General features: G+C 38.5%; 3 protein-coding genes across 3 annotated transcripts; 2 read left to right on the top strand and 1 right to left on the bottom strand.

The window, feature by feature from the left end:
- Window positions 1-216: 216 nt before the first annotated feature.
- LOC130670461 (ATP-dependent DNA helicase PIF1-like) lies at window positions 217-987 on the bottom strand. Its single transcript, XM_057473869.1, has one exon. The coding sequence runs from the start codon at window positions 985-987 to the stop codon at window positions 217-219; it is 771 nt and encodes a 256-aa protein (XP_057329852.1).
- Window positions 988-6969: 5982 nt separating this feature from the next.
- Window positions 6970-8037, top strand: LOC130670207 (skin secretory protein xP2-like). Its single transcript, XM_057473485.1, has 2 exons — window positions 6970-7669; window positions 7768-8037. Exons 1-2 carry the CDS (start codon window positions 7006-7008, stop codon window positions 7884-7886), a joined length of 783 nt encoding a protein of 260 aa, XP_057329468.1. The 5' UTR covers window positions 6970-7005; the 3' UTR covers window positions 7887-8037.
- A 7500-nt stretch (window positions 8038-15537) lies between these two features.
- On the top strand, window positions 15538-16117 carry LOC130670460 (uncharacterized). The gene is made up of 2 exons (XM_057473867.1): window positions 15538-15556; window positions 15639-16117. Exons 1-2 carry the CDS (start codon window positions 15538-15540, stop codon window positions 16115-16117), a joined length of 498 nt encoding a protein of 165 aa, XP_057329850.1.
- Window positions 16118-16754: the final 637 nt, after the last annotated feature.

Raw genomic sequence — 16754 nt, 5'->3', positions numbered from 1 at the left:
ATCCCTAATAATGAAATGGAATTCTAATATAAATTTATTACCCAATACTTTTTTAATTTATAATGTGTATATTATTAATATACGACATTTTGTTCTTAATAATAAAGTATTATTTCAATAATCATAATTACCTTTCTTATATTATATATAATCTATAATTCTACTATATTATTATTTCCCATAATAATAAAAGATAGATAAAAAAATTTCGCATTTCTATTCAGTATCAAACAATTCCTTATAAACATAATTCTTAGCTAAATTATTTCCCCTGTCATTGTTTAAATGAATTTTCAAAGATTGCCAAGATTTAACTCTAGATATTGCTACATAAAATTGTCCATGATTAAAAACATCTTTTCGAAGGTCTATTCCGATTTTATCAAATGTTTGTCCTTGTGATTTATTAATAGTCATTCCAAATGCTACTCTCATAGGAATTTGGCGACGTTTAAATGTAAAAGCATTTGCATTGTCATAATAAAGTGTAATCCGATTTATAAATACTATATGACCTAATTGATTGCCTGTTAAAATCTTACATTTCAACAAATTATTACCTAATTCTAAAATCATTAATCTCGTTCCGTTACAAAGCCCCTCATCAATACTTAAATTTCTTATAAGCATTACAACACTATATAATTTCAATCTCAATTCGTGTGGTGGAAAATTAGGTGGGTTTATCGTATTTAAATATTCAGGTAAAATGGCGTCATTGATATCTCCATTATCGCAATTCTCGACACTGTCAATACTTGTATACACTTTTTCAGTCGTACTATCTAATAAATCAATGACTTTTGTGAAATCTTCATAAAGTTTGTTTTTTATTAACCCACCATATACATCATTAACAATATTAGCATTATTATATGCTATACAATGTTCTGGAATATTAATGTAGTCCTCACTATTATTCAAAGTACCATTACCGACCGATAAAAGAAATTCAACAAATTTTTTTCCTTCTGGTAGAGCCCTCATATTTTGTGTTAACGTAAATTTTGAAAAATGTTTCCACAAAAGGCTAAATTTTATCGACAAATTCACTGTTTCGCCTCGTGTTGCATTCACTTTAATAGGCAGTCATTGACGAAAATCACCACCAAGTACAATTATTTTTCCACCAAATGGTAAATCATTATTCATTATATCACATAACGTCCGATTGACTAATTCTAATACATGTCTTAGTGCCATCGAGGCTTCATCCCACATAATTATATCAATATTCTTCAAATATTCATATTCTTTTCACTGATTTTTGATATTCGATGTTGAATCATTAAAAAGAGGTACTGGCATACCAAATGCTTTATGAACAGTTTAACCTTGTGGAAGCAAAGTTGCTGCTATACCTGTAAATGCCATTGTACAAATATTCTTATTCTCCCCTTTAAGTATATTATAAATAGTTGTATAAATAAAAGTTTTTCTAGAACCACCAGGTCCATCTATGTAAAAGCAAGTAGGGTTATCATTATCATTCGTATTAAGAACAGCATCTCTAATTTTATCAACGATTATTTTCTGTTCAATATTCAACTTAACATATTGGTTATGACCAATATTTTTATGTTGATTAGCTGACATGGAGGTATTAGTGAATTCATCATTATCAATTTCAGAAATTTGTATCATAGATGAAAATTGATTAAGGCTCGATCCTTCTGCTAACAACATTGTATTTAAGTAGGTGTAAACCGTTCTGTAATCGGTAAACGAGACCTTTACCGGCAGAAGTTCGCGACATCTATGAGATTGGCACATAATTATTTTTATATGCTGGTTTATCGACGCAACATAAAAATATATCCTAACGCCATCTTCCTTTAGCAAAGTTGTTTAAAAAAAATTCTTGGTCAAAAATTGCTCTAGAATCGTTGCAGTAACTAAACAGAGCGTATTTTTATTTTCCTTTTTTCTTTTTTCCTAGAGCAGTACAAAGTACAATTCATGAAGACAGGAAAAAGGAAATCAAAAATTCTTATCAAACTCTGGTGCAAGTTTCTGGAGTAACAATCAGGAACAATAATTGTTCAATTTATGTCTCTGTCATAAATTTGACATAATAATTACAGCACTACATTGCTCAATACTCTAACTGAGGAGTTTTTCTTATAATATTGAGCAATAATGTTTTATCGCATCAATTTTTTTTTTTTTTTTCATTTGGACCTCTATTTAATTCTAGTAGAGAAAAATTAAAAAGAAGGAATAAAGCTATAGACTATCAGCTAGTGATGAAAATCAACACAACTGTATGAGACTACTGAGCAGTTGTCATAATATTAGTTATTTAAATTTATTAAAAATTAATTAAATGTATCGGATTAGACAAAAAATATATTTATGTTTCAGTAGCATGAAAATTACATGTTTCGACGGCTACTCTGTCAGTTGATACATCAATATAAATGATCCCCGTTAAAAAATTCAATTCAATGGGAAATGGAAATTTTTCCAATTATAAAATTGAATTTAAGGGGCTTTGCTCGTTTTCTTTCGCACTTAAATTAGTGAACGAAGCTATCGTTCTTGCACTTGTACAATAGAAAGAGGCTCTGTCCAAACTTTTTTGCAACCAAATGAAAATTTTCAATAAATTAGACCGATGATCACTAGATTATAGATTAGTGTATCGAGCCTTGTTATCTGTCTTGTGATAAGAGCTTTCATTTGGGACTAAAGTTTCGACAAAAATATATGCCAACCCCTCTTAACGATTAAAAGAAATTTTCTCTCCTCCGGGCGAAAAGCGTCAACTTTTGTCCTGCTGTGCGCAGCGAAGTTGCTGCATTCCGACTTCATCAAGGAGAAAAATAGTATTAACACTTTGGGCAGTAAATAAGAAAGCCTCAGATCACAAGTTTGTCGAATTACATGAGATCTGAGACATTTCTTACTTTACTGCCCTAGGTGTAAAATATACTATTGTTACAAGAAATGATCCAAGAGAATAATCCTTGTTTCTATTTGATTTCTTGATTGTTAAAATATTCTATTTACTTTAGATAAGCACAGTCATACAACGTTATGTGAATTAATAGTTAATTTAAACATATAAATATGACATTACAACTTGTTAATATTTTTTAAATAAAAACAAATATTAATGTGACAAAATAACATTTTACCCCACAAAAAACCAGTGGATATGTTAACACTCTGATGGTGTCACTGTTACAGTGCAGTCAATATTGAATTGAATTCCAAAATGTGCGACCCCATCCATCGTGCAGACTTACAACTGACTTGCAACCGTACCCACTAATAGCAAATCAAAATGATTCGCAGCCGTACACACTTTTAGAAAACTAAAAGTTCAGCTTCCTAATTTACTCAAAAAAGAGTCTAGGATTATATTTATATCGCATTATAATTACAGCCGTACTAATAGCAAATCAAAATCATTCGCAGCCGTACACACTTTTGAAAAACTGAGAGTTCATCTTCCTAATTTACTCAAAAAAGAGTCTAGGACTTTATTTATATCGCATTATAATCACAGCCGTGCTAATAGCAAATCAAAATGATTCGCAGCCGTATGCACTTTTAGAAAACTAAAAGTTCAGCTTCCTAATTTACTGAAAAAAGAGTCTAGGATTATATTTATATCGCATTATAATTACAGCCGTACTAATAGCAAATCAACATGATTCGCAGCCGTACGCACTTTTAGAAAACTAAAAGTTCAGCTTCCTAATTTACTCAAAAAAGAGTCTAGGATTATATTTATATCGCATTATAATTACAGCCGTACTAATAGCAAATCAAAATCATTCGCAGCCGTACACACTTTTGAAAAACTGAGAGTTCATCTTCCTAATTTACTCAAAAAAGAGTCTAGGACTTTATTTATATCGCATTATAATCACAGCCGTGCTGATAGCAAATCAAAATGATTCGCAGCCGTACGCACTTTTAGAAAACTAAAAGTTCAGCTTCCTAATTTACTCAAAAAAGAGTCTAGGATTATATTTATATCGCATTATAATTATAGCCGTACTAAAAGCAAATCAAAATGATTCGCAGCCGTACACACTTTTGAAAAACTGAGAGTTCATCTTCCTAATTTACTCAAAAAAGAGTCTAGGACTTTATTTATATCGCATTATAATCACAGCCGTGCTAATAGCAAATCAAAATGATTCGCAGCCGTATGCACTTTTAGAAAACTAAAAGTTCATCTTCCTAATTTACTGAAAAAAGAGTCTAGGATTATATTTATATCGCATTATAATTACAGCCGTACTAATAGCAAATCAACATGATTCGCAGCCGTACGCACTTTTAGAAAACTAAAAGTTCAGCTTCCTAATTTACTCAAAAAAGCGTCTAGGTATATATTTATATCGCATCCAGAGACACGGTAGTGTCTCGCGCCAAGTACACGGTCCAACACATGTATATGTGTGAGTGTGTAGCGCGAGCCTACCTGTCTCTTTTCTCGAGTCGGAGTGGTGTTTTATGGTTATGTATTACATTTTTTTTAATTAAAATTTAAACACGGCTTATTTCCGTTTTTTCTAAATATTTGTGTCTCACTTAGACTTTATTAACTGAATGTTATCACATTTTATTATTATTTATCTCATAAAATATAAAAAACGTTAGCATATACTATAGTACCTTAAAATTTGAGATTTGAGAAATTTTTTCCATTTATAATTTATGCTTATTTATTACCGTCTTAGAATAAATAGTTTTAAGAAGGAGCACGATTGACTCAACATCGAAGTATTTAAAATCTGTCTTGATTTTTAGCACTAGAGAGCGCTTTCATTATCCGACACAGCCTTGTATGCACAAGCAACGAGGCCTAATGCGTAATATTATTTTACCCATGACGAATGAATGAGCGAGTTTGGGTTAACTATTAACTACCCTAATGACTACTTAGCTTGAAATTGACAATAATTTGACAATGAAATTACCTAAAATTTGCTGCCCCAATTTGCTGACAGTTTGACAGCGAAGGTTAAATCGAAAAATTTACGATTAATTTTTCCTCAATTTAAAGATAACTTTTTTTACTTGAAACAAAATCCAATTAGCGCAGTTTGCCTAGCAAAAGTTTAACTTTACGAAAAAATCCTTAAATTTTTCGTCAAATGTCGGTCAACTTTAAGCTTTTCTGTTTTTGACGACAATTTGTATACAACTTTTGAAGTAAATTTGCATTTTAACTCAGAAAGTAAATTCACGTCAAAATGTATGGCAAGTTGTACACCAATTATCGTCACAAACGAAAAAGCCCGAAATTGACGGTCATTTGACAAAAAATTCCAGGAAACTTTTATAAAGAAAACTTTTGTTTAGCAAACTCCCTAATAGCGACTTTAGCTTGAAATTGACACTAATTTGAGATTGAAATTGCCTGAAATTTGTTGCCCGAATTTCCTGACAATTTGACAGCAGAAGTTGGAAAGAAAAATTTTCGGCTAATTTTCGTTCAATTTAGAAGTAACTTTTTAGGAGAAAAAAAAGTCGGTAATGTTAATTCTTACCATTTCAGAAGGTAAGCAAAATCATAAATCAAATTCTCTACAATTTCACGGTAAAAAAATACTTTACAATTTTTTAAGTCAAATTAACCATGAATTGAAGTAAAAATATGCTTAAAAATTGACGACAACTTTTTTCTAGTCAACTTTTAAAGTGAATTTGGATTCTAAATCGGGCAGAGTAAATTAGCGTCAAATTGAATATCAAGTTGCATACAAATAGTCGTAAAAAACGGAAAAGTCCGAAGTTGACGGATATTTGACGAAAAATTCAAGGAAACTTTTGTAAGTAAACTGTTGCTAAAGCAAACTGTGCTATTAGGGAGTTCGCTCGGCGAATCTGATAATATGGTAAGTTTACCAAGAACTCAGTTTGACCAACAGAAACAAACTAAAATATTTTTATGTTTTCAATGTTGTTAGTCACACGCAAGTGACATTTTCCACCACAAAGTGGTAATTTTGAATTATCGTTATTTACCCGCTCAACTGAACTTTGATTTTAATCCTACTGCATGACTAAATGATAAGTTATGATCACGAAAGTATTTTCAAAATTAATAATATAATCATGACTGATTCCATCAACTAAAAATATCAGTAAATTATTTACATTACAATTTTTATAAGAAAATCTATATAAATAATTTCGTGTGAAGTTACAGTTTTGTCAAACTCGATAATGGTATAATAACTAAAAATTACCATACAAGTCAACAATTTGATTGATCAGTTTATTGATGTTTATTTAAGTTGGCATGTGTCATATGTAAAAAAAAGTGGCGGTTAAAAGTAAAACAATAGTGGTCATTGTTGTTAAGAAGAATTTTGCGTGAATATCGGCCATTATTACGGATTTATCAGTCAACGAGCTAACACGTAAGTACGATTGTTACATTTTTTTATTTATAACGACATTTAATATATCATTTTCTTGAAAATAAATAACACACGCGAATAAACTGAGTTTAAAGAATTAGTTAAATAATATTTTCGTCAATAAATAAATTTATTTTGATTAAAAAATTATATTCATCCATTTATATTAAATTGACTATCTAATCTACCGGTATTGTTTCCATAGAGCAAACGTTCGGTCATATTATTATTTATTATTATTTAATGAAAGATTTATTTTAATAAGTAGTTGACTAAGTTGTAAAATTTTGTAAATAATTTTTTAATTACTAGTAAAATATTATTTCATTATTAGTCCATTACAATTCATGAAAAAAAAAAAAAAAAATTATCCGCACTTGAATATATAAAAATTATTGCCAATTAGAATTGTCGAATTTCGATTAAATTTCTTGTGTTGATTTTGTTTATTACATGTTATATTTTTCTATTTCAGTAGACTATCAAATGGCTGATGAGCATATTTTGGGTGGTAAGTCGCTGTCTTGGTGATATATAATGTGAGTTTGGAGAATCTGAATTATTTTTTTTATTTTACTTTATTTTAGAAAACAACAATGCAGAACTTGCCGCTGCGATGGCAGCTGTTAGGGAGGCAATCGGACGGTACGGCAGGGTAGCCAGGGGTTCAGGTCTTCGTAATCCACTTCCTCATGAATGGGCCAACCTACAGCAATTTTATCAGTTACCACCACCTCCACCCCCACCGCCAGCACCAGAACTTCCGCAAGAAAATGAGCCAGGACTAGCGAATATGCCACCACCAGTCCATGTGCCAGCACCAGCTCATGTACCAGCACCAATCCATGTACCAGCACCAGTCCATGTACCAGCACCAGCTCATGTGCCACCACCAGTCCATGTGCCAGCACCAATCCATGTACCAGCACCAGCCCATGTACCAGCACCAGCTCAGGTGCCACCACCAGTCCATGTGCCAGCACCAATCCATGTACCAGCACCAGCCCATGTACTAGCACCAGCTCATGTGCTACTACCAGCCCCAGTCCATGTACCAGCACCAGCTCATGTACCAGCACCAGCTCATGTACCAGCACCAGCCCATGTGCCAGCACCAATCAATGTGCCAGAACTAGTCCATGTGCCAGCCCCAGAAAATGGGCCAGCACCAATTAATGGGCCAGCACTAGCTAATGTACCAGCACTAGTTAATGGGTCAGTGGCAACAGCGTCGATACCAGCATTGGAAACAGCATCAACATCAGGATTGTCATCAGAACGTAAGTTTCAATATAATATTAATCATATTTCATAAATTCTAGATATGTATCTAAGAATTAAGATATTGTTATTCTTATTATTTTGTTCTGGTTTTTAGCGAGGGGTCGGCGACACTGGGGTGCTGGTTACCAACGCCGTAACTGGCGAGGGCAGTACCGCTCAAATGGGCGTGGAAAAGGACGTGGAAAAGGTCGTGACATAAACATATATATGTAAACAATCACACACACTTACGCATATACATGCACAAGCATACATCCATACACACATTCATACATACATACATACATATATGTACCCATACATACACATAAAATTACATTTATATCTATATCTTATCTATAATAATCTAAAATTAATATAAACTTTTATAATTAAAAAAAATACTATCAAATATTGAAAATTTAATAAACAGAATATATATGTTAATTTTCAGTCTTATCAATATCATAAAATTATCCCAACTATTTCCCTAGCATTGAAAATTGTATTTTAGACATAATCTTTAATCTCTGATTGTGTTTTTCTTTAGTTCTGTTGTCAGTGACTTTTAATTGAGTGCACGCGTTTACTAGTAATCGTAAATGCCGTTATACAGCAAATCACCGTTAATCTGCGCTCGGCATTCGTACGCAAGTTGACTACATTCAGACGTTTTTAAAGTTTCCATCACCGTATGTGTATTTTACTATAGTACCTAGTGGTAGTCACTTTAACCGTAAATTAACAGAAAGCAATGGCTAAAATTTTACCTCAAATTGAGTGCAAAGATGAGATGTTCAATCAGTTAATGCTAACTCTTTATGGCTTTTTGTTGAATTTAGAGTAACTTTCATTCTTTGGATGCTTTCTCGTAATTTTCAGACAGCACTTCATCTCAACTTAATTTGAAAACGTTAGCGTAATTTAATGACAACTTTTTGTTAAATTCATACTCATGATTTTAATCAAAATTTTTGGAAATACTCTGAGTGGTCAAGAGTTTGTCATCAAATTAGAAAAAACTTTTTAGGCAAATAGTTGTTCAGAAAATCTTTGAGCTATCTGCCCAAATAGTAACTTTGCCAGCAAATCGTCGTCTATTTGAAATTTTTGAAACTTTTTTCTAGTCAACTTTTAAAGTGAATTTGCATTTTAATTTAGGCAGTAAATTGGCATCAAATTGAATATCAAGTTGCATACAAATAGTCGTAAAAAACGGAAAAGTCCGAAGTTGTCAGATATTTAACGAAAAATTTGAGGAAACTTTTGTAAGTCAACTTTTGCTAAAGCAAACTGTGCTATTAGGGAGTTCGCTCAGCGAATCTGATAATATGGTAAGTTTACCAAGAACTCAGTTTGACCAACAGAAACAAACTAAAATATTTTTATGTTTTCAATGTTGTTAGTCACACGCAAGTGACATTTTCCACCACAAAGTGGTAATTTTGAATTATCGTTATTTACCCGCTCAACTGAACTTTGATTTTAATCCTACTGTATGACTAAATGATAAGTTATGATCACGAAAGTATTTTCGAAATTAATAATATAATCATGACTGATTCCATCAACTTAAAATATTGGTAAATTATTTACATTACAATTTTTATAAGAAAATCTATATAAATAATTTCGTGTGAAGTTACAGTTTTGTCAAACTCGATAATGGTATAATAACTAAAAATTACTATACAAGTCAACAATTGGATTGATCAGTTTATTGATGTTTATTTAAGTTGGCATGTGTCATATCTCAAAAAAAGTGGCGGTTAAAAGTAAAACAATAGTGGGGGTCATTGTTGTTAAAAAGAATTTTTGCGTGAATATCGGCCATTATTACGGATTTATCAGTCAACGAGCTAACACGTAAGTATGATTGTTGCATTTTTATTATTTATAACGACATTTAATATATCATTTTCTTGAAAATAAGTAACACACGCGAATAAACTAAGTTTAAAGAATTAGTTAAATAATATTTCCGTCAATAAATAAATTTATTTTGATTAAAAAATTATATTTATCCATTTATATTAAATTGACTACCTAATCTACCGGTATTGCTTCCATAGAGCAAACGTTCGGTCATATTATTATTTATTATTATTTAATGAACGATTTATTTTAACAAGTAGTTGAATAAGTTGTCAAATTTTATAAATAAGTTCTGAATTACTAGTAAAATATTATTTCATTATTATTCCATTAAATTAATGAAAAAAAAAAAAAAAAAAAAAAAAATTATCCGGACTAGAATATATAAATTATTGTCAATTAGAGTTGTCTAATTTCGATCAAATTTCTTGTGTTGATATTTTTTAAATATATGTTATATTTTTCTCTATTTCAATAGAAAATGGCTGATGAGAATATTTTGGGTGGTAAGTCACTGTCCTGGTATTATATAATGTAAGTTTGTTGAATTTTGAATTATTTTTTTTATTTTACTTTATTTTAGAAAACAACAGTGTAGAACTTATCACTGCGATGGCAGCCGCTCGTGAAGCAGTTGGGCGGTACAACAGGTTGGCTTACGCATTGGGAGTTCGCTACCAACGTCCTTTTCACCGGGCCGCCCTGCACTATTTCTTCCCTCGACGACTGCCAGAACCCTCGCATGCATTAGCTCATGAGCCCGCACTAGTCCATGAGCCAGAACCAGTTAATGGGCCAGCGCCAGTCCATGTACCAGAACCAGTTAATGGGCCAGCACCAGCCCATGGGCCAGAACCAGTCCATGTGCCAGAACCAGTAAATGGGCCAGAACCAGTCCATGGACCAGCACCAGCCCATAGGCCAGAACCAGCTCATGTGCCACCACCAGTCCATGTACCAGCACCAGCCCATGTCTCGGGGGAGAAACCCAACTCCTACCGAGCGCGTCCCCGGGTGGCGGATAGGGGAATGTCCTCACCAGTCTTCAGACTGGCGGATAGGGGTGAAATAAAATAGCCCCCGCGGACCAAACGTGGTGAAGGAGAAGCTAAACTCCTTCAAAAAAAAAGAGAGACGAGCGTGATGGTTAAAGGAGGAATATTTTCTATGATGAATAAGCAGATTAGTAAAGATTCGTTTATGGAGCAGAGGAGGGATACCTCAGCCACGGCTACCGCAGGTGGGTTAGCAGCACCTGCGCGGTCGACATCCAGCGACTGCTCGACGCCCTTGGTGGACCACTTGGCCAAGGGGAAACGTATCGTCGATACACCAAGTGAAGTCCTAGGGACGACTACTGGGAGCTGTGGGATAGAGTATCTCACTCTACGAGACGGAGCGATTTCCCAGGAAGACTCAGGACTGGAGGAACTCCGTGAGGTCCTTAAAGAGACCCTGCGGACAAAAACGAAGAAGAGGACTGTGGCATCGGAAGTTACTGCTGGTGTGAAAGAAGCTGCGTTAATACTAACGCAGTTGCTTACCCACCGCAAAACGTGGAAAGATGCTCAGAGGAAGCTTGCAGATGTCGAAGCGAAGGAGCGGGAGCGCCTTGCGGAGGATTTGAAACACTCCGAAACACTTCGGAAGAAGGCGGTCCAAGCTGGAACTCCTAAGAAGAACAGCGAGATACCTAAGAAGAATGGGAAAGAACACTTCAGCCCACCAAAAGGACCTGAGGAGTTCATTCATTCCTATTCCGAGGTAGTAACCGGAGGCAACACACCCTGCGACAAGGAGGCCCCGAAAGGGAAGCGTCCCTTGTCGTCGCCCGAGGAGGGAGAGCGGGAAAAGAAGAAGAAGAAGGACAAGGAGAGTGGAGAGCAGAAGTCCGACGAAGCTCCATTCGTCTTAGTGGAAGGGAAGCGGAAAAAGAAGAAACGGAGAAAAAAGGAAAAGAAGGCAGCGGCTGGAATCAGTGGATCAAGAGGACCGGGACAGGATGGGACAGCAAATGGACCAACGACGGAACGGACCACAGCATCCAAGGAGGCCAAGCAGCAGAAGAGGCGACAACGGGCGGAGGCCGTTTTGATCACACCAGGTGAGTCGAGATCGTCTGGGGAAGTTTTGAAAGCATTGCGATCGAAACTCTCTCCGGAGGATCTAACCACAAGTGTTAGATCAATAAGGACAGCCAGGAAAGGCGGTCTTCTTATTGAGTTCGAGGGATCTGTTAAAGATCGCTCCGCTCTCGATAAGAAGATTACCGAGGCGGCTGGTGGAGCTGTCGCGGTGCGCCATCTCGTCCCTACCACTACGGTGGTTATTGACGCGTTGGACGCTGCGACAACAGTTGATGAGGTAAGGGCGACCTTGCGTCGGAGCATCGGTGAAGGTGCGGACGAGCTCAAAGTTAATGTAACTAAACCCAATAAATGGGGAGCTGTCCGTGCCTTCATTGAGGCAAGATGCGCGGTCGCCACTGCCTTAGAGGCCTTGGGAAAGGTCAAAGTGGGCTGGTTGGTCTGCCGTATCCGCCGCTGGGAACGGCTCGATCGATGCTTCCGCTGCCATGGTCTTGGTCATTCGGCCGGATCATGTAAGGTGGAGGTTGATCGATCGAGTCTTTGCTGGCGTTGCGGCCAGGCGGACCACCAGGCCAAGGCCTGTCCTAATCCACCACGCTGCCACCTCTGTGCGGCAGTAGGAGACGGGCGATCTGTGGATCACACAATCGGTTCGAGGCGTTGCACTTCTTATAAAAATGGCTAAGGTGCTGCAGGCGAATCTACAACGGTGCAAGACATCACTGGATCTACTTCTGGCGCGGAGACAAGACTGCAGAATGGATATTGTTCTGGTTTCAGAGCAATACCATTCAGCGTCCGGACCAAATTGGTTCTGTGACCCTTCGGGGACAGCGGCAATTTGGATCCCGGACCTAGGGTCTGTTTCCGTAAAGGACAGTGGATCCAGGGATGGTATTGTATGGGTAGTTACGCCTGCGATCACCTTCGTGTCGTGCTATTTTACTCCCAACGAGCCTATCGCTGACTTCCGAAAGAGGGTGAATGAACTCGAAAGAGTCGTTCACAACCTTGAGGGAGAAATCGTGATAGGTGGTGATTTCAATGCGAAATCCATCGATTGGGGGATGGAATGGACCGACACGCGCGGTACTGAGCTCTTGGACATGATGGCAGGTCTCGATCTTGTCATTGTGAATAAGGGAAACACTGCAACTTTCCGCAGGGTGGGCACACGTGGGTCAATAATTGACCTCACGTTTGCTACTCAGCAGATAGCTGCGGTGATCTCAGACTGGGCTATTTTGGAGGAGTTTACGGCTAGCGATCATCAATACATCTCGTATACGGTACATGATCTACGGGGAAACCCTGCGATTGTGTCCCAGCGATCAATGAAGCGGGTAGGTTGGAGGGTTTCGAAGCTGGATGAGGGTGCTTTACAAAAAGCAGTCTCAGACAGCGTTGAGGCCTTCTCTCCTATGTCTGCTGAGACGCGCGAAGATGTTGAGATGATTGTTGACCGTACGATGAAGGCTATCGTCTTAGGCTGCGACGCTGCGATGCCTCGACGTTCCGCGAGCTCACGCAGAAAGCCAGCTTACTGGTGGACTGATGAGATCGCGCTGCTCAGGGCTGAGTGTTTGCGTCTTCGGAGACAAGCACTCAGGACGCGAAAGCGTGATACTGGGCAGCAGAAGAACGAAGAGTACAAAGCGGCGAAGAAGCGACTGGTTGTGGCGATTAAGGAAAGCAAAGGGAGATGCTGGAAGGCGGTCTGCGAAGAAGTAGATAATGATCTATGGGGCCTTGGCTACCAGATTGTTACTCGAAAATTCCTAGGTCGCAGTCCAGTATCACCTATGGAACCCGATGCGATGCAGGAAATAGTCAATGTCCTGTTTCTGGAGCGTGAAGATCGAGACAGTTCAGTTTGGACTATACCCGAAGACGACTGTCCACCTTTCTCAGCAGCTGAACTGCGGGTAGTTGTAAAAAATCTCAAAGGAGGAAAGGCCCCGGGCCCCGACGGTATCCCCGTTGAGGTTTATAAGGCCCTCCTCCCTCAGCACGAACAACTGCTTTTGAGTGCTTACAACTCCTGCATTTCGGTTGGAGTTTTTCCCGCACGATGGAAGCTGCAAAGGTTAGTCCTGTTAGACAAAGGAAAAGGTCCGCCTTATACTCCTTCGTCCTGCAGGCCACTTTGCATGCTGGACGTAGCTGGAAAGATTCTCGAATCGTTAATTCGCAATCGACTGAGAATTGAAGTTGCAGATGCCGGTGGTCTAGCGGAAAACCAACATGGTTTTCGGTTGGGTCGCAGCACAATCGGTGCTATTTCGGAAGCGCTTTCATTTGCTAAAAGAGCTTGGACGGGAAATCATCGATCCCGTCCAGTATGCATAATGATGACTTTCGATGTCAAAAATGCATTTAATTCGGCACGATGGCCGGATATAATGGAAGCGCTTCGGAAATTAGGTCTGTCCGAGTATCTCATTCGGATCATTGACGATTACTTACGTGATCGTTTTTTGATCTATGAGACTACTTTTGGCGAGATGATGAAGAAGCTGAGTGGAGGAGCGGCTCAGGGTTCTGTCTTAGGACCGGAACTCTGGATCATCCTTTACGACGCACTTCTACGTCTAGACCTACCGAGTGAGGTGATACTGGAGGAGTTTGCTGACGATGTGGCAGCACTAATCCTTGCGCGCCCTTACGAGAGTGCGCAAAGATTAGCAAGCCTGGTCGCGACCAAAGTGGACGCTTGGCTAAATGACCATGGTATGGCATTAGCTAAGGCAAAAACTGAGGTTGTAGTACTCACAGCCCAGAGGTGGTTTCCGAGTCCTTTCCGTGCTCTCGTCGTGGATCAACAAGTCGAGAGCGGAAGTTCTCTGAAATACCTCGGGGTGACGATCGATACGAAACTTACGTTTCGCGATCAGATTGTCAGTGCGGCTAACAAAGCGGCAACGTTGGTGGCAAACCTTTCTCGGTTGATGCCGAACGTCGGAGGACCGAGGAGCAGCCGTAGACGGGCTCTCATAAGTGTCTCAAACTCGATAATGCTTTACGGAGCAGAAATCTGGTGTGAGTCACTTAAAGTAGAATGCTATCGTCGACGACTGGCATCTGTTCAACGGAGGGGCGCACTGAGGATAGCTTGCGCTTACCGAACGGTTTCGGAAGCAGCCGTGATGGTCATCGCGGGTGTGATTCCAATCGACCTTTTAGGGTTCGAGAGGAGACGCATCTGAGATGCCCGTCGGGCTGGGGAAGAACCGTTGGAAAGAGTTAAGGCTCGAGAACGCGAGGAGACCCTGAGACTCTGGCAAGAGCGATGGGAATCTGCGGAAACGGGACGTTGGACATTCAGGCTTATTAAACGAGTCCGTGACTGGATTTCACGGAAAGAAGGAGAGGTGGATTACTACCTTTCCCAATTTCTGTCCGGTCACGGCCAGTTTAATGAGTACTTGTATCGCATGGGGATCCGAACCGATCCTTATTGCCAGTACTGTCCGCAAGTTGTCGACTCTGCCGAGCACACTTTCTTTTCCTGTCAGCGTTGGTCTGAAATACGGCTGCGCTTTCAGGAGGAGAAGGAAGTGCCAAATGCCGCTGACCTGGTGATACCTTGGATGTTGGCGACGGCAGACAATTTTAAGACCATGACAACCTACGTCCGAGAAGTGTTGTTGGAAAAGAAGAAGGAAGAGATTGAGTAGCGTATGGAATGAGAAGAGTCAGCGACGGCGACAAGAAGAGGAAGACTAGCACTGCGAAGTAATGCTCACGCGGTCCCGCAGTGCTAGGTCTGAAGAAGGGAGGGTTTGAGGTTTTTAGCCGGTATGGCCCCCAAGGATACAGTCATTTGCTCAAAAAACATCATTTGAGTAAATACATCCTTGGGGGAAGAGCCCGGCACACGGAGAACAATAGGCATATGAAGAGCAGCTTATGCTTTTAATATGAATATTGTTTTCCACGGTGCGATGACCTATTTTTCCCTCAATCTCCTTCCTAAAAAAAAAAAAAAAAAAAAAAAAAAAAAAAAAAAAAAAAAAAAAAGCACCAGCCCATGTACCAGCACCGGCTCATGTGCCACCACCAGTCCATGTGCCAGTACCAATCCATGTACCAGCACCAGCTCATGTGCCACCACCAGTCCATGTGCCAGCACCAGCTCAGGTGCCACCACCAGTCCATGTGCCAGCACCAATCCATGTACCAGCACCAGCCCATGTACTAGCACCAGCTCATGTGCTACTACCAGCCCCAGTCCATGTACCAGCACCAGCTCATGTACCAGCACCAGCTCATGTACCAGCACCAGCCCATGTGCCAGCACCAATCAATGTGCCAGAACTAGTCCATGTGCCAGCCCCAGAAAATGGGCCAGCACCAATTAATGGGCCAGCACTAGCTAATGTACCAGCACTAGTTAATGGGTCAGTGGCAACAGCGTCGATACCAGCATTGGAAACAGCATCAACATCAGGATTGTCATCAGAACGTAAGTTTCAATATAATATTAATCATATTTCATAAATTCTAGATATGTATCTAAGAATTAAGATATTGTTATTCTTATTATTTTGTTCTGGTTTTTAGCGAGGGGTCGGCGACACTGGGGTGCTGGTTACCAACGCCGTAACTGGCGAGGGCAGTACCGCTCAAATGGGCGTGGAAAAGGACGTGGAAAAGGTCGTGACATAAACATATATATGTAAACAATCACACACACTTACGCATATACACGCACAAGCATACATCCATACACACATTCATACATACATACATACATATATGTACCCATACATACACATATAATTACATTTATATTTATATCTTATCTATAATAATCTAAAATTAATATAAACTTTTATAATTAAAAAAAATACTATCAAATATTGAAAATTTAATAAACAGAATATATATGTTAATTTTCAGTCTTATCAATATCATAAAATTATCCCAACTATTTCCCTAGCATTGAAAATTGTATTTTAGACATAATCTTTAATCTCTGATTGTGTTTTTCTTTAGTTCTGTTGTCAGTGACTTTTAATTGAGTGTACGCGTTTCATAGTAATCGTAAATGCCGTTATACAGCAAATCACCGTTAATCTGCGCTCGGCATTCGTACGCAAGTTGACTACATTCAGACGTCATTAAAGTTTCCATC

The sequence above is a fragment of the Microplitis mediator genome, chromosome 6 (genome assembly GCF_029852145.1).
Source record: "Microplitis mediator isolate UGA2020A chromosome 6, iyMicMedi2.1, whole genome shotgun sequence".
Lineage (NCBI taxonomy): Eukaryota > Metazoa > Arthropoda > Insecta > Hymenoptera > Braconidae > Microplitis > Microplitis mediator.
This window is presented reverse-complemented; position numbering and strand designations above follow the sequence as displayed.

Excerpts from the sequence above, each read along its gene's own strand:
- LOC130670461 (XM_057473869.1), bottom strand. The coding sequence starts at position 987 with ATGAGGGCTCTACCAGAAGGAAAAAAATTTGTTGAATTTCTTTTATCG.
- LOC130670207 (XM_057473485.1), top strand. The coding sequence starts at position 7,006 with ATGGCAGCTGTTAGGGAGGCAATCGGACGGTACGGCAGGGTAGCCAGG. Across the intron at positions 7,670-7,767 it reads ATCAGGATTGTCATCAGAAC|CGAGGGGTCGGCGACACTGG; the intron begins GTAAGTTTCAAT and ends TCTGGTTTTTAG.